Below are 17231 nucleotides of genomic sequence, written 5' to 3' on the forward strand. Positions count from 1 at the left end.
GAAAGTCTGTGAAAAGGTTTGTATGTAATTGTGTGGGTGTGCAAGATAGCAATGAGAAGTTATGTAACGCAATCTTAAATTTTTTTGTTTTATTGTCTCAAGACCACACATGTTGTTACTGATGGGACATGTCCAGCGGCATTGAGAATGGAGGGATGATTTAGCAAGAATGGAGTCCTGGTTGGAACTGTCCCTGTGTGCTCTTGTAGGATCAGGAATCTTTTACAGGGTGTCCTGTAAATCAAATATCCATGTAAAACCAGACTTGGATAATTGCATAAACCAATGATTAAACCTTGATAATTGCATTTAAACCATAGTGTGCATGTGAAATGTGAATCACAATTTGGGAGATTTGATAGATAGAGTTGGTGACATAGAACAACATACCATATTTGTACCTTAATATATAGTAGTCGTAACATGCCAAACTGGTTTTAACTACCTAGCAGAGGTTTCTGACCTACCCTGACCTTTTTCCTCATGCACCCCCTCCTCCTTTTTCTGAAAAGCCCTGAAAAAAAATACCCTCTTGCAACATGTCAGTTCACCTTGATATTTACCTCATCCCGAAAATATTCTTCCGGGTGCTCATTTCAATGCATCACCTGTTCAACTTTGTGCATGGTGTACTTACAGTACAATCAAGCAGTACAATCTGATTGGCCAACTGACTCATTCACCCATTCAACTACAGCACCTCTATGCCGTCGTGTGTCATACAATCTCTATTTCTATAGAGTTACAGTGTCAGTCAAGGTGACCTCAATCACGTTTTGCAGTACTTTGTATTATCACCCCCTGGGAGGTTTGGTTTCAACACTGAAGTGGTTGAAGGCTAAATAGAATAGGACCGAGGACAACACTGAAAAAAAAGAATAAAGAAACATCTATTATTTCCTTGTAGAAGTGAACCGACCGCAATCTGCATTACATCCCCTCGAGCCACATCCCACCCAAACCCATTCTAAACTGGTGGGGAAACAACAGCCTGGCAGAGGTTACGAAGACATCATATATCACAGATCGGTGTGTTATTTGTGTTACAGATTCAATTGCAGCCTGGGAGAAGAGGAAATTATGTAACCAGAAGGTGCCATGTTTATGGGCTTTGAGTCACCTGGGTGAGACCCATACCTGTATCTTTGCCTGTCCCCACCTATCCTTCCACAAAGTGTACTCTGACCCTAGAGCGATTCGATATATTTCAGGACACCTCCTTGTGCATTGTTTTGAGCTATCGACTGCAAAGAAGTGGAACAATCACATCGCACTACTTGTTGTGTGCGTCATATCTTGTTTGCATGGCAACATTGACCTTTTTGACAAGGCCTCTGGATGTGCTCTCACTTACAAGTGTTGATTATGCCTATGCGTCATACTGTATGTGCTCTGGGAGCCTGGCACCTTCCTCTTATGACCAGGGAATGGGGACGGAAGGGGAGCCTTGAAGAGCCTATAGAGAGGATGGAGCTGTAGCAATATTCACTGGAAAATACAATTGGAAAGCATGGTTTAAAGAGAATAAGCATGGTTTAAAGAGAATAAGCATGGTTTAAAGAGAATAAGCCAGAGATTGAAAAGACATGAGGCTGCATATTAGGCTGTTTGTTCATTACTGGATAATCTATGTGTATATTTATCCACATGGCCTTTGCTCCCACGTACTTCCTGGATCTGTTATTCTGCTACAAAAGTAGCCTCTTATCTGTCTCTTTCCATGTTTCAGATCAAAGCTCTTGGTTTAAGGAGTTTGCATAACATTTCTCATGTAATTTTGCTATCTGGCCATTGCTAACCTAATGTAAGCACAATAAATACATTCCATTAATTGTGTGGTGATGTGGAATGGTAGATGAGTGGGAGTAAGAGAGAGAAGTGCAAGTAGAAGCGCAAGTAGAGGCAAGTAGATATGGTTGACTAAGGGTGGTGATGTGGAAAACGGTAGATGGGTGGAAGTAAGGGATAGAAGTGCAAGCAAAAGTGCAAGTATTCAATACACTCTTCAAAATATAAAACAAAAAGAAGTGATCAAGAAATCAAGCGGATTCAGATATGATAGTTAAAAATCTAAAAGGTCACGCAAAATCTAGTTTCTTTTAACTGCCATTGTCCATAAAATTGCGATTTAGTGACTGTGAGTAGTTGTGGTGTCAGCCTTGCTCACGCTATCACAGCACCAGTGAGGGGGTGTTCTCCAAAAAATGTCCCCACTCCACAACCCCCTATTATCAAGTCCTCCCACACACAGTCAAGGGAGGGGTGAGCCAACCCATCTCACAACCCAGGGTATGCTCACAAACCAGGCTGATTAAGTCTTATTATCCCCCTAAAAGAAGAGGTTGCTGAACATCCTTCCTCTCATTTATCTTTTGTGTCACAAATCTCCCCCAAGGGCAAAACTACTACTGCCCCGTGTCTAAAGAGTTAGCAGGTTTCAGCTGTACATTCCTTTGCACTCACAGACACGGCCATGTGTCTGTGAGTACAGTTCCCCATGGCCCAGTGTGAGCTTTTAACAAAGCATGTGAGAGTCAGTGTTCTTTACAGTTCTTTGCAGTTGCATCCATGCAGTATTCCCATCCATCATTGATCATTAGAAACACTTTTCTTTCCTGCTATGTTTTTTTTGAAGGCGCATACTTCAAAGTAATTCAAAGCACAATCACTATTCAGCTTTACGCCAATAGCAGGCACAAGATGCAGCCGTGCATCACCCAGGTGGGTGCTACTGTCCACATTGTTGGTGAATGTGGTTAGTTCCTTCTAAAATAATGATAGCTGAACTGTTATCATGCCTTGTTTTGTTTATCATGTGTTGAAATGCATCCATGGAAAATATATTCAGGTCAACATTTGCATGGAATGTTCGAGCAACAAGCCAAAAAACGAAAAAAACAAGAAAACAAGCACTTATCAGTGTCAGAGAAACCAACCCCAGTGTTTTTAACATTCTTTGCATTTTAGTTTCCTTGCTAAATGTAGCATTTGGAATGTAATCTTGAGGGAGATAAATTCAACAGAAGAACTGAGAAGAAATATTGAGGGGATTGGCATGAAGTACAGTACTTATAGCATTTCTCTTTTGCACTCTTCATAATACTTCATCTTCTTATGTCGCAGGCTCAGCCTGTAATTTCAGAGGACAAGGAAGGGGGGGAGGGAGGACATTGTATGGAACAGCATCTTGAATTTCTCCTTTGGTCTCTGTGACCTCTCCTCACCACTGTGTCGCACCAACATCTCTGCTTCTTCTCACGCTGCAAGTGGGGCGTCAATTAACATTCCTCTTGGCCTGTCGAGGCACTATAAATCGCTTATGCTTCACCTCTTTTTTCCAGTCACACTCCCTTCTTCCTGCTGTAATGAAAAGACAGAGGCGAGGAGCGATACATCTTTGAGGGTTCCAGCGTGACCCTCTTTCACTCCCTCCTTCCAGCAGCTTTGCTGTATTTTGAGCACTGACTATTTTCACAATCACAACTCAACTCACACAATTCACAACCTGCCCTCAGTGTACATCGAAGCATAACTAACCTTTCTCTCTGTTTTCCCTTTTTTAATATTTTAAACTCTTTGTGAAAATATGTAATCAAACATAGTGTCAAAATAGAGGAGGGGGGGGGGGGTTCATGGTTGAGAAATGTAATCCTTTGATGGCTGAATTGCGGGGTACTAACCAGAATGATATACAGTTAGGGTCTCCTCGCAGCAGTTGGTCCCTTCATTGAGAACATTCATTCAATCCTAAACAGTACCTTCAAATATGATGAGAGACCCCACCATTCTAACCACCAGACATTCCCATAAGGAATTCCTGACCACTAACTCCACAGAGGCATCGCTCTGAGGAATCTCTAGTGTGCTCTTGAATTCGCCAGGAGCGGCAGGAAACCCTAATGTTCAGGCATGAGTCTTAAAATTCCCCAAACCTCGAGCCCTTTGCCTTAGGGGATGAGGGTGAAACTACCACTTCAACAGCCCTTGTGCTGATCCACATTTCTCCACAACCACATTTCTGATCCATTTTTGCGTAACATTTTACAATAAGGATGTATTAATTAACATTGTATCAAGCATTACTATTGTATTGTGCTACTATCCTTTGCTAAGAGGAGAGCTTGTGGGTAAGAATGTAATTGTACTGTTATACATTCCTATCTACATTCAACTTTTAATTTCGGTCTCACTTAAATAACTGTAGCTATTACAGTAGCTAATGTGGAAGAGATCTAGGCTTCCATAATAATTATCTCTTGGCATAAGTTCAAAGTTCAAAGTCAGAGATTTGATTAGGTCTGAAAAGTATGGGCTTGCTGTCTACTGTGGTAAACTGATTTATTGCAGCATGGTGAACACTTTTAAACATACCTATACTGACATCTTGTGACATCAGACTGCACTGCAACATCTTTCATAAAATGTAGAAAAAGTAATGTAGGAGGCTTGTGAGGACCTACATGTTTAACTCTGTACAGTAGCAGCTACATGCTGTATATAAAAAAGAAAGAAAGACCCTAACTTTATGTTCCAAGGCAAGGCATTCCAAGACAATTGACACAGGCAAGTAAACACCAAACAAAAGTGACAGACCATTTAATGATCTGTTGAAGTATGTTAAACAACCATTTATTTTACAGTTTAAAATGTCCTCATAGAGGAACAGCAAAATACACTCAAAATGATGACATAAGATCAATCAAAAGACAAAGTTTAAGATAAATCATTGTTTTTGCTTTGTTGTTTTTTTTGGTATTTTCTTTTAATTTGTTTATCAAAAGTATAAGTGCCTTCAACATAACCATGAAAGTAGTCAGTCTGCAGTCATAGAAATATTTACACCACAAAGCTGATAATCATGGTTTACTTTCTGCATCGGTTCAAACCTAACGCTGTCTCTTTCAGACTGCTTTGCTTTGTCACACAAAACAAAATGAGGACCCTGAAGAGAGACAATAAGGGAAAGTACACAAGAGCACAAACAGAGAACCTAGAGTAGGCATATTTACAACTTGGCTTAGAGGGAGGCAGAAAGAGAGAAAAGAGAAAGCAATATTACACATACATTTACGGCATTGTTTTGTGTTTAAGTCACATTCTTTGCCTTATGGATTCACTTTACCCGTTACATCTTTAAATGAAGCATGCTACAGCTGTCGTTTAGCTATTGCTTTTTGACATAGGGTCGAATTCTTAATATTTTTAAAGGAACAGCAGGGGGCAGTGGAGGAGAGAGAGAGCGAGCGGGCCAGAGAGAGAGAGAATTAACTAGTATTCACAATTGAACATCAAATTCACTCCTTTCTTTCACAATGGAGGACTCTTAACAGGGAGGTGGGCTGATGCAGAAAATATAAAAAGAAAGACATAACAGAGGCCATTACATCAAATACAGTGGCAAATACAAAGTCAAGTATTAAAATAGGTTATGATCACTTAGATCCATTGTGTTCTTAGTTTCTTTGAAAAAGATTTTGGCACAGAATCAATTCTAAAAACATAGGTTTGTAAATGTTGCTCCTGAGAGCTTTCATGGTTCTTTACAACACCATACCATGCCCCCCCCCCCCCCCCCCCTCCTCCAGGTTGAAAGTGATGAGCTGTCTTGTAAAGTAATCCACTTGGTCTCCCTACATCATTTCTGTCTTTAAATATTTATAATATTTACAGTTTTGCAATTGTTCACAACACTTTTAAACTTCGTGAGGAAGCAAACAAAAATAAACAAATTATATATTCTTTATACATAGTCCCCTGTTGAGGCATTGAGTGTAAACTGTACAACTCTAAATGTCCCCTCATAGGTTCCTGGGGAAGGAACACTGAGGATAGAGAGTTGACTCTGGAAATGAAGTAGAAGGATATTAAGATGGCTGATGGCAGCAGAGAAAAAGCAGTAAAGAACATTGATCAAGCCAACATGATTCTCAACAATTTACTTTTTCCAGCAGAATTGTCTTCTTTTGTCCTCTTGCACAAGCGAAGGTGGCCACTGGAGCATGTCTTTAATAATATGTATCATTTTATTCTCAAATCTGTACAAAGTTCACGTTTTTGATTTCTTTCGATTTTTCTTTTCAACATAGTGCAATGACTGATCTGATCGTTTTTCTAAGAAAATTCAGAAATAAAAACAAAATCCACAATCATTATTTCGATTAAAGTAGAAATCCCTTCGTTTTGTTCCGTCATCCTGCTTCAATGTTTTGAAAATCAAGATGCAGTCTGGTTTACCTCCAAAAATGACAAGTAAAATTAATGATCATAGAATTGATCATCAAAACTCCTATTCCACCCTTCCATAAACTCTCAATAAAGGCAGAGAGCTGTGGAATTTGAGGTGAAAGGATGACTTAAGGACTCGGTGAAGAGAAGTACAAGTGAGTGCATGGTTTTTAAAAAATAATAATAAAAAAAATGAAATAATGTCAAACCCATCCAAAAACGTATGAGGCATTTCCAGTTTTCGAAACTGGATGAGTCCAAAAAGGCTGGTGTTGGCTTGCTTCTGGGTGGGTTCTGGAGGAGGTATATTATACAGAGGCAATGACAATCATGAGGTGGGGGGAGATACTGGAGATGCTGTTGAGAAGGTCCGGGGCAAGCCGTGACAAGTGGCTCTGTGAAAATTCACAAGGTGGGAAAATCTGCACCACGTAAGCTGGCTGGAGAAGAGAGAAACCAAACAAAGATTAGCTGTATTATGGCCTTCACTCATTTAAGTCAGTTACGTGCTGCGTTTCCATCTACTCCCAATAACTTAGATGCCAAAGCCCATTTTAATCTGTATTTGAAATGATGCAGACATGGTATACAAAGGTAGAATGCACACAGACCTGATTGGAGCCAGGGTTGGGGACATTGATGATGCCAGCTGCCTGTTTAGCCTGCAGATAAGTGATGAAGCCTCCTTTCAGGAGATGGGTCTGGCTAAGAACATCTTCCTGATCTCGTCCGCATGGCAGAGCTAGCAGGAGACAATAGTCATCCTTCACCTGAACAAAATCACAAAAAAACCAATATTATCGTTTGTTTGAAAGGAATGTATTACACCTTTGTTAATAACTCAATTGGCAGATCACTAGTAAGTGTCTCACAGTCATCCTGCGAGCCACGCCCTCTAATTGGGACTCCTCCAGCCTCATTCTCTGTGCGATACGGAGCAGGGAACCTCCCTCTGGGGGTGGCAGAGAACGGTGGGCCAACACATTGTTGCCAGAGACAAAGTGGAGCTGGACGGCAGCAGAGTCATTCTTTAGTGCCAAAAGACCTTGCCACACAATGGGGTATTTCTGCACAATAAAAGAGGAAAGATAGGTAATAAATCACATGTTTTATGCCTATAATATAATCAGTTTAATCTGTTAATTGTCTCTCTCCAATTTCTATTATCAGCCTCCTTACCGTTAAAAGCTGCACCGTGTCGACTGACCGGTATCCTGAGTGCTCCAGTTTAAGGTCAGACCGCAACTGAGAGGAAGTTGGCAGAAAAGATGGTGGGCCCTTCTGCAAAGCTAGCTCTTGCTTGTGGGAGAGAGCCATGGGAGATGGATAAGAGGGTGAGACGGTTTCCCTCTGCATTCGGGGCATGTGGGATAGGTCCATGGAGGCTGTGTGACGGAGGTGGGAGTTCTCCGATTTGGATTCACTTCCTCCACTAGCAGACCCTGCAGATAGTGACTGGGACAGCTTTCCCCTCTGCCCAAGATCACCATCCTAAGAGGATCAAAAAACAAAGATATAGCACATTAGTGAAAATATAATCATTAACAAAAAAGACAGCTGTAAAACATGTCATATTCCTTTTGATAGGATGATACAACAGGGCGGAAGGTAGGATCCAAGTATTCAACACATCAAAAATGTGTTCAACATATTTCGATTACAGCTCTTCACAATAAATTTAGACCAGACAATGAAATTAACTCATTAAAACGACACAGCAGAAATTGTAACATTCCAATCCATAAAAAAATGTTTATGTATGGTATGAGACAGGAAAGAAGTATTGAACTCACTAACTATTTTATTTGTTTAATACTTGGTGGGGAAGCCTTTGTTTCCAATGACACCTTCAAGACGCTTCCTGTAAGAAAAAACTAATCTCACAGTGATCCGGTGGGATTTTTGCCCATTCTTCAACACAGACAGTCTTTAAATCTTGAAGATTCCTGGGGCCCGTTGGTGTTCATCTTCAGTTCCTTCCACACATTTTTTTCACTTGGCCAACACCTTTATTTTCTTCCTTTTGAATCAATTGAGTCTTCTTTGCAGTATGTTTTGGCAACAGATTCTTCATGTATTTCCCAGTACATGGCTCAATTCATCTTCCCTTCGATAATTTGGATTCCACCAGTACCATGTGAAGAGAAAGAGCCCCATACCATGATGCTTCTACCTCCTAACTTCACTGTAGGTATCGTACAGGATCATATGCAGAGCCATTTCTCCTCCAAAAAGCGTGTTGTATTGCTCCAGAAAGTTAGATTTTTGTCTTGTCTGACCAGACTACATTCTTCCAGTAATCTACACGCTTCTCCAAATGTTCTGTAGCAAACTTCAAGCGAGCTTCAACGTGCCTTTTCTTCAGTAATGGACTCTTCCCAGGGTGATTGCGAATGGAGACCGTGGCGGTGGAGTGCATTGCCTTATAGGAACATTTAGGAGTTGAGAAATCTGTCGGTAATCAGTGCAATTACTATGCTGCTCAACAATCTTGTTGTAAAGGTCTTGGGAGAGCTCTTTGCCTCTAGCCATCATGAGATGTTTCTTGCAGGAAAGCTTGGTGATAAATGTTTTTTTTACTTGCATTCAGAGGTGGGAAAGAGTGGAAGTACTTACCCACCAACATGCACTAACCCAGTTGATTCTAATTAGCTAGGTAGGATAAATCATAAGTGGTATAACTTGGTGTCATTCAACTTTATTTCACATACCTTTTTTTATGGATTGGAATGTTACAATTTCTTTAGCTGTGTAGTTTTATTGAGTTAATACCAATGTCTGGTCTAAATCTCATGTGAATAGCTGCAACAGAAATATGTTGAATTAAAAAATTGTTGATGTGTTGAAAACGTATTTCCCCCACTGTATATATCTGCCATAAACTTGTATTTTATGGCAAGATAATTTATAAGAAACACTTGATGGCGAAAACAAACAGCAGCTGATAAGACTACAAAATCTAAACACGAGTGTAAATCCTCTTACCTGAGAAGGTGTGATGCCACGGGGAGCCAGGTTCAATCCCAATGAAGGATGACTTGAGAACTGGGAATGGAAGCCTCGCATATCCTGGTACACTGGAAAGGAACTCGCGCCGCCTGGATGCATCGCGCTACCTGGATGTAATGCACCACCTGGATGCATCGCGCCGCCTGGATGCAGCGCGCTACCTGGATGTAATGCGCCACCTGGATGCAGCGCTCCGCCTGGATGCATCAGTTGAACCCCCATGATCCTGCTCTCAGTATGAGGTGGGTGAGACATCTTCCCCTCCAATGGCTTGGGAGTCTCCTTCCCAGTCTGTGCCATGTCTTTCCCAATAAATTGACTTTTGGAGGGAGTAGAGATGTTGGCGGAGGAGGTTCCACAGGCTTCAGGAGTGCGTGATGGTCGTGCCTCGGCAGCAGCATGCTCTCCTAGCTGATGGTGCATGAGGATGCGCATGTCTCTGTACTGGTCTAGGCGCAGGCCTGGATGGAGCCCTCGGTGGTCAGCCGGTAGCATTATCACATCAGACTGCAGCTGGGTTGCAGAGGGTCTGCGTAGTGCCTGATGAAAGAGTCTATTGTCCTCCTCTGTGCTGTTACTGCTACCACCACTCTTGGCTGTCCCGGTGGGGCCAGGGTGTGACTGCATCATCAGGTCTCGTATTACCGCGGGCTGGGGTGTGTTGGAACGCTGAGGAGGCCCAGGACGGGGAGACGGAAGGGAATCTGCTCGTCTCCCATAGTTCATCCCACAGAGTGGTGGGGTATTCATCCTGACCTCTCCATGTGAGAGGTGGCCAATGGACACTGACTGGGAAACGCTGTGAGGCTGCATTATGACGGACTGTTCTGGATGTCCATGATGCATACTGGAGATGTACGAAGACATTGCAGGCATGCCAGGACCCAGAACCACAGAGGTGCCAATGGGGGAACTACTGGGAGGGCAAGTTTTGGCGAAGGGTGAGGGCGAGTGACCTGTTGTTCGAGGGGAGTGGGGCTCTTGCTTTAAGTGTGGGACTGTCCGATCTGTTGGGGTATTGGGGCTAGGGCTCAGGCGGTTTCCAGCCACGGAAGGGTGATTTGGGCTCATGACCAGGCTGAGGTTAGGAGGCTTACCCATATCCACCATCATTGGAACCGATTCTCCTCCAAGGCTTTTCTTTGCATGCTGCTGCATAACAGCCTGATTGTAAATCAATACTTGTGGATTAGTGACTGGTTGTTGGAACATCTTTACTGCACCACTCTGGGGTCCCGTGTGATACGATGATTCAGATTTGTCAGAACCAGGACTCTCTTGCTTTATGGTGGAGATGACAGGCTGAGAATTGTAAGACTGGCCAGTTAAGAGTACACCAGTGTGCCCGTACCCAGTTGGAGTCAAGGGTCCCTTCGGGGTATGGGGTTGGGATAGGGTGAGTGGCTCTTGTTTAATTTGAGATTTGGACACAGACTGCTGAAACTCAATGTCAACTGCACTGGCTGGTGGGATCTGGCTAATTTTGGCACTGATCCGCTGAGGTCCCTCAGTTTTCTGCCCAGAGTAACTCAACACCACCACACCTTCTGATGTATTGACCCGTAGGCCAGGACTGGAGCCTGTGTTGTAAGGTGTGTTTTCAACCACAGACCGCCCTCTACTATGCCCATCATCTGTAACCTCCACTCCATGGTAACGGTTATTCTCATTCATGCTTGTTCTGAATTTTTGCTTGGGCAGAGGCAAGCCAGTGTTACGATTACTTAAAGAGATCCGCGGTGCTTCCTCTGTGTCAAAGGGCATTGGAATCCGACTGATTACAGAGGTAGTAGGGGTTGAAATTACTGAATGCACCATTTTCTCTCCAAAGTTTTGTTGGGTCTCGGTGAGCGGGGATGGTTTTTGAAGAGTGGGCTGGGGTGTCAGAGTTGAGGGTCTGTTTTCGGGATGTAAGTGCCTAGCAGCCAGTGTGTCAGCTGAATTTTCATTCTCTGACATGCGAGGGTCTGCCAGCGTAGTTGTTAGCATTGTGGTAGGGATGGCATTGCTGTTTGATGCCGATACATACTTAGGTTCCATTAGGATCTTTCGCAGGGTGCTGGAGTTAGGGTCAATGTCTGATGCCTTGGTGTCAGGGGGTAATGGTGGATTCCCTGTGGTTCCTAGAGCAGTTACTGTCGGGGGAGAGGGAGTCACTACAGTAACTTGATGTGCAGGACTAGCAAGGAATCTACTTTCTTCAGATCTGGGTAACCAGTCTGCAGAGACAGACATCTTGCCTGTGCGGGGTGAAGAGACATTCAGTTGGGTTGGAGATGATTTGAGAGCAGGCGGTAGAGAGAGAGGGGCTACTGGTTCTGATGGTGGTTGCTGTTTTTTAGGGTGGATGCTAGTGCTAGAGTGAAAGGCAGATTCTTGCGGTACTGGTTGCTCCATGGCAGGCTGTTCTGCCTCCTTAGGTGTGTCCACAGTCATGGTACATGTAATATCACGTTTGCAGGTAGCAGCTGCAGTGACAACAGAGGCTGCTGCTGTTGAGGAAGCTGTAATAGTGGCTGCCTTAATGTTTATACTGTCTAAGTCTTCAGGAATGGACTCCGGTAGCTTGATAGGGGAGGGCTCAGGTTCTGACACCTCTCCAGCAGTCTCTCCTTTCCTGTTGACAACACATTTCCGACTCCTTGGGGATTTCTTTGGGACCTTTGATTGGACTTTCCCTGTTTTCTTGGGTGTTTCCGATAGAGAGGACTCCTGCTGGGCAGTGGCTCCTGTGACAGACGAATCAGCAGTCTTGGCATCTAGTATCAGTGGATTGGCACTGGACATCAGGGCTCCTACATCTGGGTCTGTATCAGCAATGTTGCTAATAGCCATGTGCGTTTCTGGTTCCATGACCTCATTGGAAGAGGGTGAAACAAGTGGCTCTGGGGTAGGAATAACCGCAGTGTAAGGAGGAGGGGCTGTGAATCCATCTGCATCAGCAGATATGTCTTCAGCAGTAATAGAATCAATGGCAGCAGCAAGTTCAGTTTCACTGGCAGGATTAGCTGGCTTCTCCTCCACAATTTCATTCTGTGGCTCTACAGTGACCGGGGGAAGCAGCAGGGTAGGTGTCTCTGCAGGTGGCTCCTTGTACGGTTGAGGAGGTTGCTCTTCTGTAAGCTTGGCAATATTTTCAACTGCCCGTTCCAATTCCATCTGACGTGCCAAAAGAACTACTGCTGGGTCTACCGGGGGTTCAGGGTCTGATTGAACCTCTTCCTTTTCCTCTTGGCTGAGCTCTGCTACTTCTTTAATATTACATGGAGCCTCTGTTTCTTCCTTATCTGGTACTCCTGTCTTTGTCTTTTTAGTGGAAGCTTCAAAAGATTCAGGCTCATCTTCCTCTGAGCGAAGAAGCCCTTTCACATCATCAACACTTACACGAATTTCAAGGTTTCTCAAGCCATGAGATTTATCCTCCGTCATTAGTTTGGTGTTTCGTGTCAACCGTGGCGCTTTAACTTTACAACTCTGTAAACTCTGTACTGATTGTCGTCTTATTTCCAAATGGGTTGATTCTATCCCACCACTGTCCCCTTCACAAGATTTTTGCTCATGGAGATCTGTTAAATCTTTTTCTTTTTCATTTCTTTGTATTGGCGAGGGTGGCTTTGTTTCCTCCTCTAAGACTTTACCTGCCTGTTCAGAATCATCTTTTGTTTTAATCTTAGGCTCTTCAGTAATTGTAATATCAACTGCTTTCTCGGCTGGTGATGTTGCACACTCAGATAGTTTGTCTACTCTGCCTGCTTTCCTGCCAACTGAAGTCCCAGTGGGTGAAGACAGTGGAGCTGTCTGCACTTTCTGAGTACGGGGTGAACGCCACCCTTCAGAAACTCTAGACACGTCTCCAGCATTTGCAGGCTCCTTGATATCAATATCTTCCTCTAATGGTATCTGCTGGTCCCCTTTCACAGGTGATAAATCTTCCCCTCGCCTGCGTGTCTTGGGAGGTCGACCGCGCCTTGTGTTGGACGACGTATCTGGATGCAATTGCTCTTTGTCAACACTCCGTTTCCGTGTGGGGCGGGAAGACTCCACCACCTCTTTACCTGGTTGCTCAGCCTCTCCCTCATGTGGAGTAGCATAAACAGAGCGGACATTTCTGCGTCTGGTTCTTCCATGGATTAAACTCGACTCAAGATCTGGCTCGGAGTCAGGGGCATGAATCGGTGACTTGGCTGTAGTTTTAGGCTCTGATGACATTTTTAATACTTCTCCACGTGGAGATGAGGCCCTTTTCAGCTTCTCTCTGTCAATTCGCTCACTCTTTCGAGTTGCTGGTTTCTCAGTCATAGCTGTTTGGGAGGGCAGTGGGGTTTGTGTTACAGATACATTTGGCTTAGCCCTTTTACTCTTGGGCTGTTTGCGGGTTGCCTGTGCTGGTTTCATTTCAGCTTCTGAGACTTGCATCTGAGCCTCTTGTGAAGCTTCAGATTTCTGGCATGCTTTAAAGTCCGTAAACTCAAGTTTCTCTAGCGAAGCCTCAGTCTTTTCCATTTCCATTACCTCTTCCAGCTTGGAGGACGCACTGCAATGGATGTCAGTAGGCTCTGCCTCGAAACTACTTAGAGAACCACCAGGAGTAGGAGGCTTCTCAAGAAAGGATGCATGGTCCAGTGTCACATTGTTTTCTGTTGTAATTTTGGGTTCAACTTTAACTTCAGCCTCTGAGAGGACAGGAGGAATAGGTGTGATTAAAATAATGGCAGGTGGTTGAATCTCTTCTGATGGAAGAGATTGTGGTGGGGACACCTCATCAATATGTTCACATTTTGCCTTTGTAAACAGTGAGACAGGCTGCTCTGTGGATGGAGTTACAGTGTCTTTATACTGTGGAGACATCTCTCTGGGTGAAGGAACACATGGTGAAATTGGTAGAATTAGACAAGGGCTAACTGGTTTAACATCAGTTTTCTGTGGGATTGCGGATACCTTTGTAGACTCCTCTTGTTCTCCATTCTGTACTTTATCATCTTCACTCTCATGAACCATAATGATACTATCAGTCTCCTGTGGAAGGTGGTCCCTCTCCTTTTGTTGTTGAAGCTCCAAAAAGCGGCTTTGAAAAAGCACTATGGGTTCTTGAAGGAGGTCCCCTCGCACTGCACCAGGTAGGCCTTCAACAGCATTTTGTTTGGAAAGATGTCTGTCAACTCCCAACTCAGGATCCTGATCTTTACGCTCAAGATGTTGCAGACGCCGTGAATCCTGTTCAAAGATCGAACTATGAAGGAAGCGAGAGGCGAAGAGCTCCTGTCGCTCCTGATCCTCCAGCTTAAGTGTTTCCTTTTTATCATCCAGTTTACCTTCAGAATCTGAACGAATCTTCTTTTTCTTCATGTACCAAGAGGGAATAGGTCGTGGTGCCAATTCTACCTTCTCTTTATCTGAGCAACTGTGGGAACTCGGAAAACGAGAGGGAAGAAAGGACCAATTATCCTCTCGTGAAGAAGACAGTGACTTTGCTCGGTCTAGAAGTGCTTTTGTGTCAGGAGTTATGGTCTTGTCTAATGCAAAAGAATAGAACTTGTTCTTCTCCAGGGAACCAGACAGCTTTATGTCAGTCAACCTCTCCTCACGTTCCCTGAGGATATAGGAGAGGGAGGTATTGGGTTTAGGGGAGTGGTGTTTGTTCTCACCATCATCATCTGAATCTGACTGTACCTCTCCAGGCTCCAGTTCACGGACAAGACGTTTGCGGATGCTGTCACGTTTCACAATGCTACTGGGAAAAGTCATGTCCATTCTAAGCGAATCAGATTTAATTCGTTTTTCCCATCGTTGCAATAACTCCTCATCACACCCAAGCAATGTTGTCTTAAGCTTAGGAAACTCTGTTTTGGGGGAATGGAACCGACTGGCTGTCATGTCTAAATTGTATTTCAATAAATCCATATTTGAGACTTTGTCCTCTGATTTGGGAGAGTCTTTAGCCTCTCTATTGGTATATGCTTGTGTTAACTGGGCAGTATCTTCTTCCTCCTTTACTGGAAAGTGACCAAAGCCTGTCACAGATGTGACACTGCGATCAAGGTCTTCATTTAATTGCAGGGAACCCCTGTAGTTGTGTTCTTTCTTAACACTTAGCAAGTCAAAGTCAAATCTCTCAGACCTTTTTCGTTTGCTGGATGGAAAATCATCTGTGACATCATCATGTGGGTTCCCTACCTCATGCACCAGACTACGACTTTCAAAGTCATCTAAGTCACTACTTTCAGGTTTGCCTGATTTGTCACACTCTTCCACGTTCTGCCAAAGCTGTCGGTTCTGTTCCATTGGTTTTCTGCAGCTCTGAGAGTGGTCAATGTCAGACGCAAGTCGTTCCTCACCGTTTCCTCTGCCTTTGTACAGTTCTACACCCTGCTCCTCAATGTCGATGGAGGAGCTCTGTTGCCGCTGTTCCTTGAATTCATCCTGGTCAAGACTGCAATCATCAGAGATCTTGGAGAAGCTGCTCTGGCTTTTTGATCCCCCAAGCACCATTTTAAGATAGGGTGGGTCTAAAGGATCTATTGCATCTTCTGTTGGTTCTCCAAGTCGTGACTGAAGTTCCAGGCTGAGTCCAAGGCCCATTTCCATAGAGACACTTTCAGACTCTAGTTCATCTTTAGGACTGCAAACAGAAACCAGTCTCTGAGACTTAGCCATACCGTGCTCCTTTTTATGCATCCCTTTTCGCATAAGGCTCTTGTCAAACTCTGCCGTGTCTTTTGCCATAGCACAGTCAGTAAACTTTCTAGTCCCCAGTCGACCCTCTCCCTCCTCCTGACTGGCCCTTTTAAGCCGATCTGTCTTCCCCATTGAGTCTTCAAAACGTCTCTTTCGTGCGGCTAAACGGTCAACATCCACAGAGTTGGCATCATCAAACCCTGGGTCAGATTTCATATGTTTCTTAGCTTTGACTTTACCATCATTGTCTACAACCTCAATGAGACTCGCCATGCTTTTGTCTTTGGGCACCTTCCCGTGCTTAATAATATCTCCTTTTTGAGGTTCTAAGCGGAAGGGAGGAGTCATCTGATCAGTTGGAGATGATGCAGTCCGAAGACCATCAGTCCCACCCCTGAGTCTTTGTTTTTCCAGAACAGCATGACCAAGAAGTTTGCCTTCTTTTTCCTTCACACGTGTTAGCTGCACCACACAAGGTGGTAGGTCCAGCCTTCCTTTGCCTGAGACTTCCTTTTCCTTAAGAGGAAACTTACTGGCTTTGCTTCGAAGGCCTGCATCTGGGCTAAAATCTCTTTCAAGTTCAGGGTCTGTCTCAGACGATGGAATGCTTGGAGATGGTGCTTTGAGCTTCCTCTGCCGCTGTTTCTCACCTTTCTCCTTTTCACCCTTTTCCTTGCGTCCAGCCCTCTTCTCCTTTTCACCCCCATTCCCACGTTCAGCTTCAAAAAGTCTCTCCTTCTCAGGCTTATCACTCTTGTTATATCGTTCAGGTCGGGCCTTGTCAGGCTTTTCAAATCTTGGAGGTGAAAGTGAACTGCAGCTGCCACTTCGCTCTGAGGACCTACAGCAAATGCGACGATCAGAGTCACTTGGAAGGCGTTCAGAGAAGGAGGGGGATGCTGTAGGACTGGCAGGGCGACGGGGGTGTGAGGGGCTCTGGCTAAGGTCAATAGTCCGCCGTCCATGGTCACGTTCACGGTCCGTTTCAAACCGCTCTCTCTCCCTCTCACGCTCCCGCTGCAAGTAACTGTATTTGCGGATGTCTTGTTCGTAAGCGTCTCTGTAATCTCTGAATTCACGGGGGTCATCAAAGCATCGTGGGTCATAGTAATCCCCCTGATATTGGTCCCATTCTGTGCAGAATTCGCGGCCCCTGGTAGGGTACTTGCGACGTGGATCTTCAGTGTACGTTCCAGGTGTTCGTGCAATTTCATAGTATGCCCTCTCAGCTGGAGACTCATATTGTGGTCTGCGCTCATCCCTGACAAAGAAAACAAAACAAAGAGAAACAAAATCATAATCACATTACGACAATGTCATTA

General features: G+C 44.1%; 1 protein-coding gene across 1 annotated transcript in view; it reads right to left on the minus strand.

Annotated features, from left to right (window-relative positions):
* Positions 1-5625: 5625 nt before the first annotated feature.
* Positions 5626-17231, minus strand: part of spen (spen family transcriptional repressor) — a gene marked incomplete at its 5' end in the record, with an annotated part of 31058 nt that continues 19452 nt past the window's right edge. Inside the window, 5 exons of the mRNA XM_080533821.1 lie at positions 5626-6665; positions 6837-6995; positions 7098-7292; positions 7405-7716; positions 9211-17170. Coding sequence (XP_080389947.1) covers positions 6534-6665; positions 6837-6995; positions 7098-7292; positions 7405-7716; positions 9211-17170 — 8758 coding nt within the window. The 3' untranslated portion in view covers positions 5626-6533. The remainder of the gene's footprint in view (positions 6666-6836; positions 6996-7097; positions 7293-7404; positions 7717-9210; positions 17171-17231) is intronic.

Source organism: Nansenia antarctica, assembly GCF_963989245.1.
Source record: "Nansenia antarctica genome assembly, chromosome: 6".
In the NCBI taxonomy this organism is placed as follows: domain Eukaryota; kingdom Metazoa; phylum Chordata; class Actinopteri; order Argentiniformes; family Microstomatidae; genus Nansenia; species Nansenia antarctica.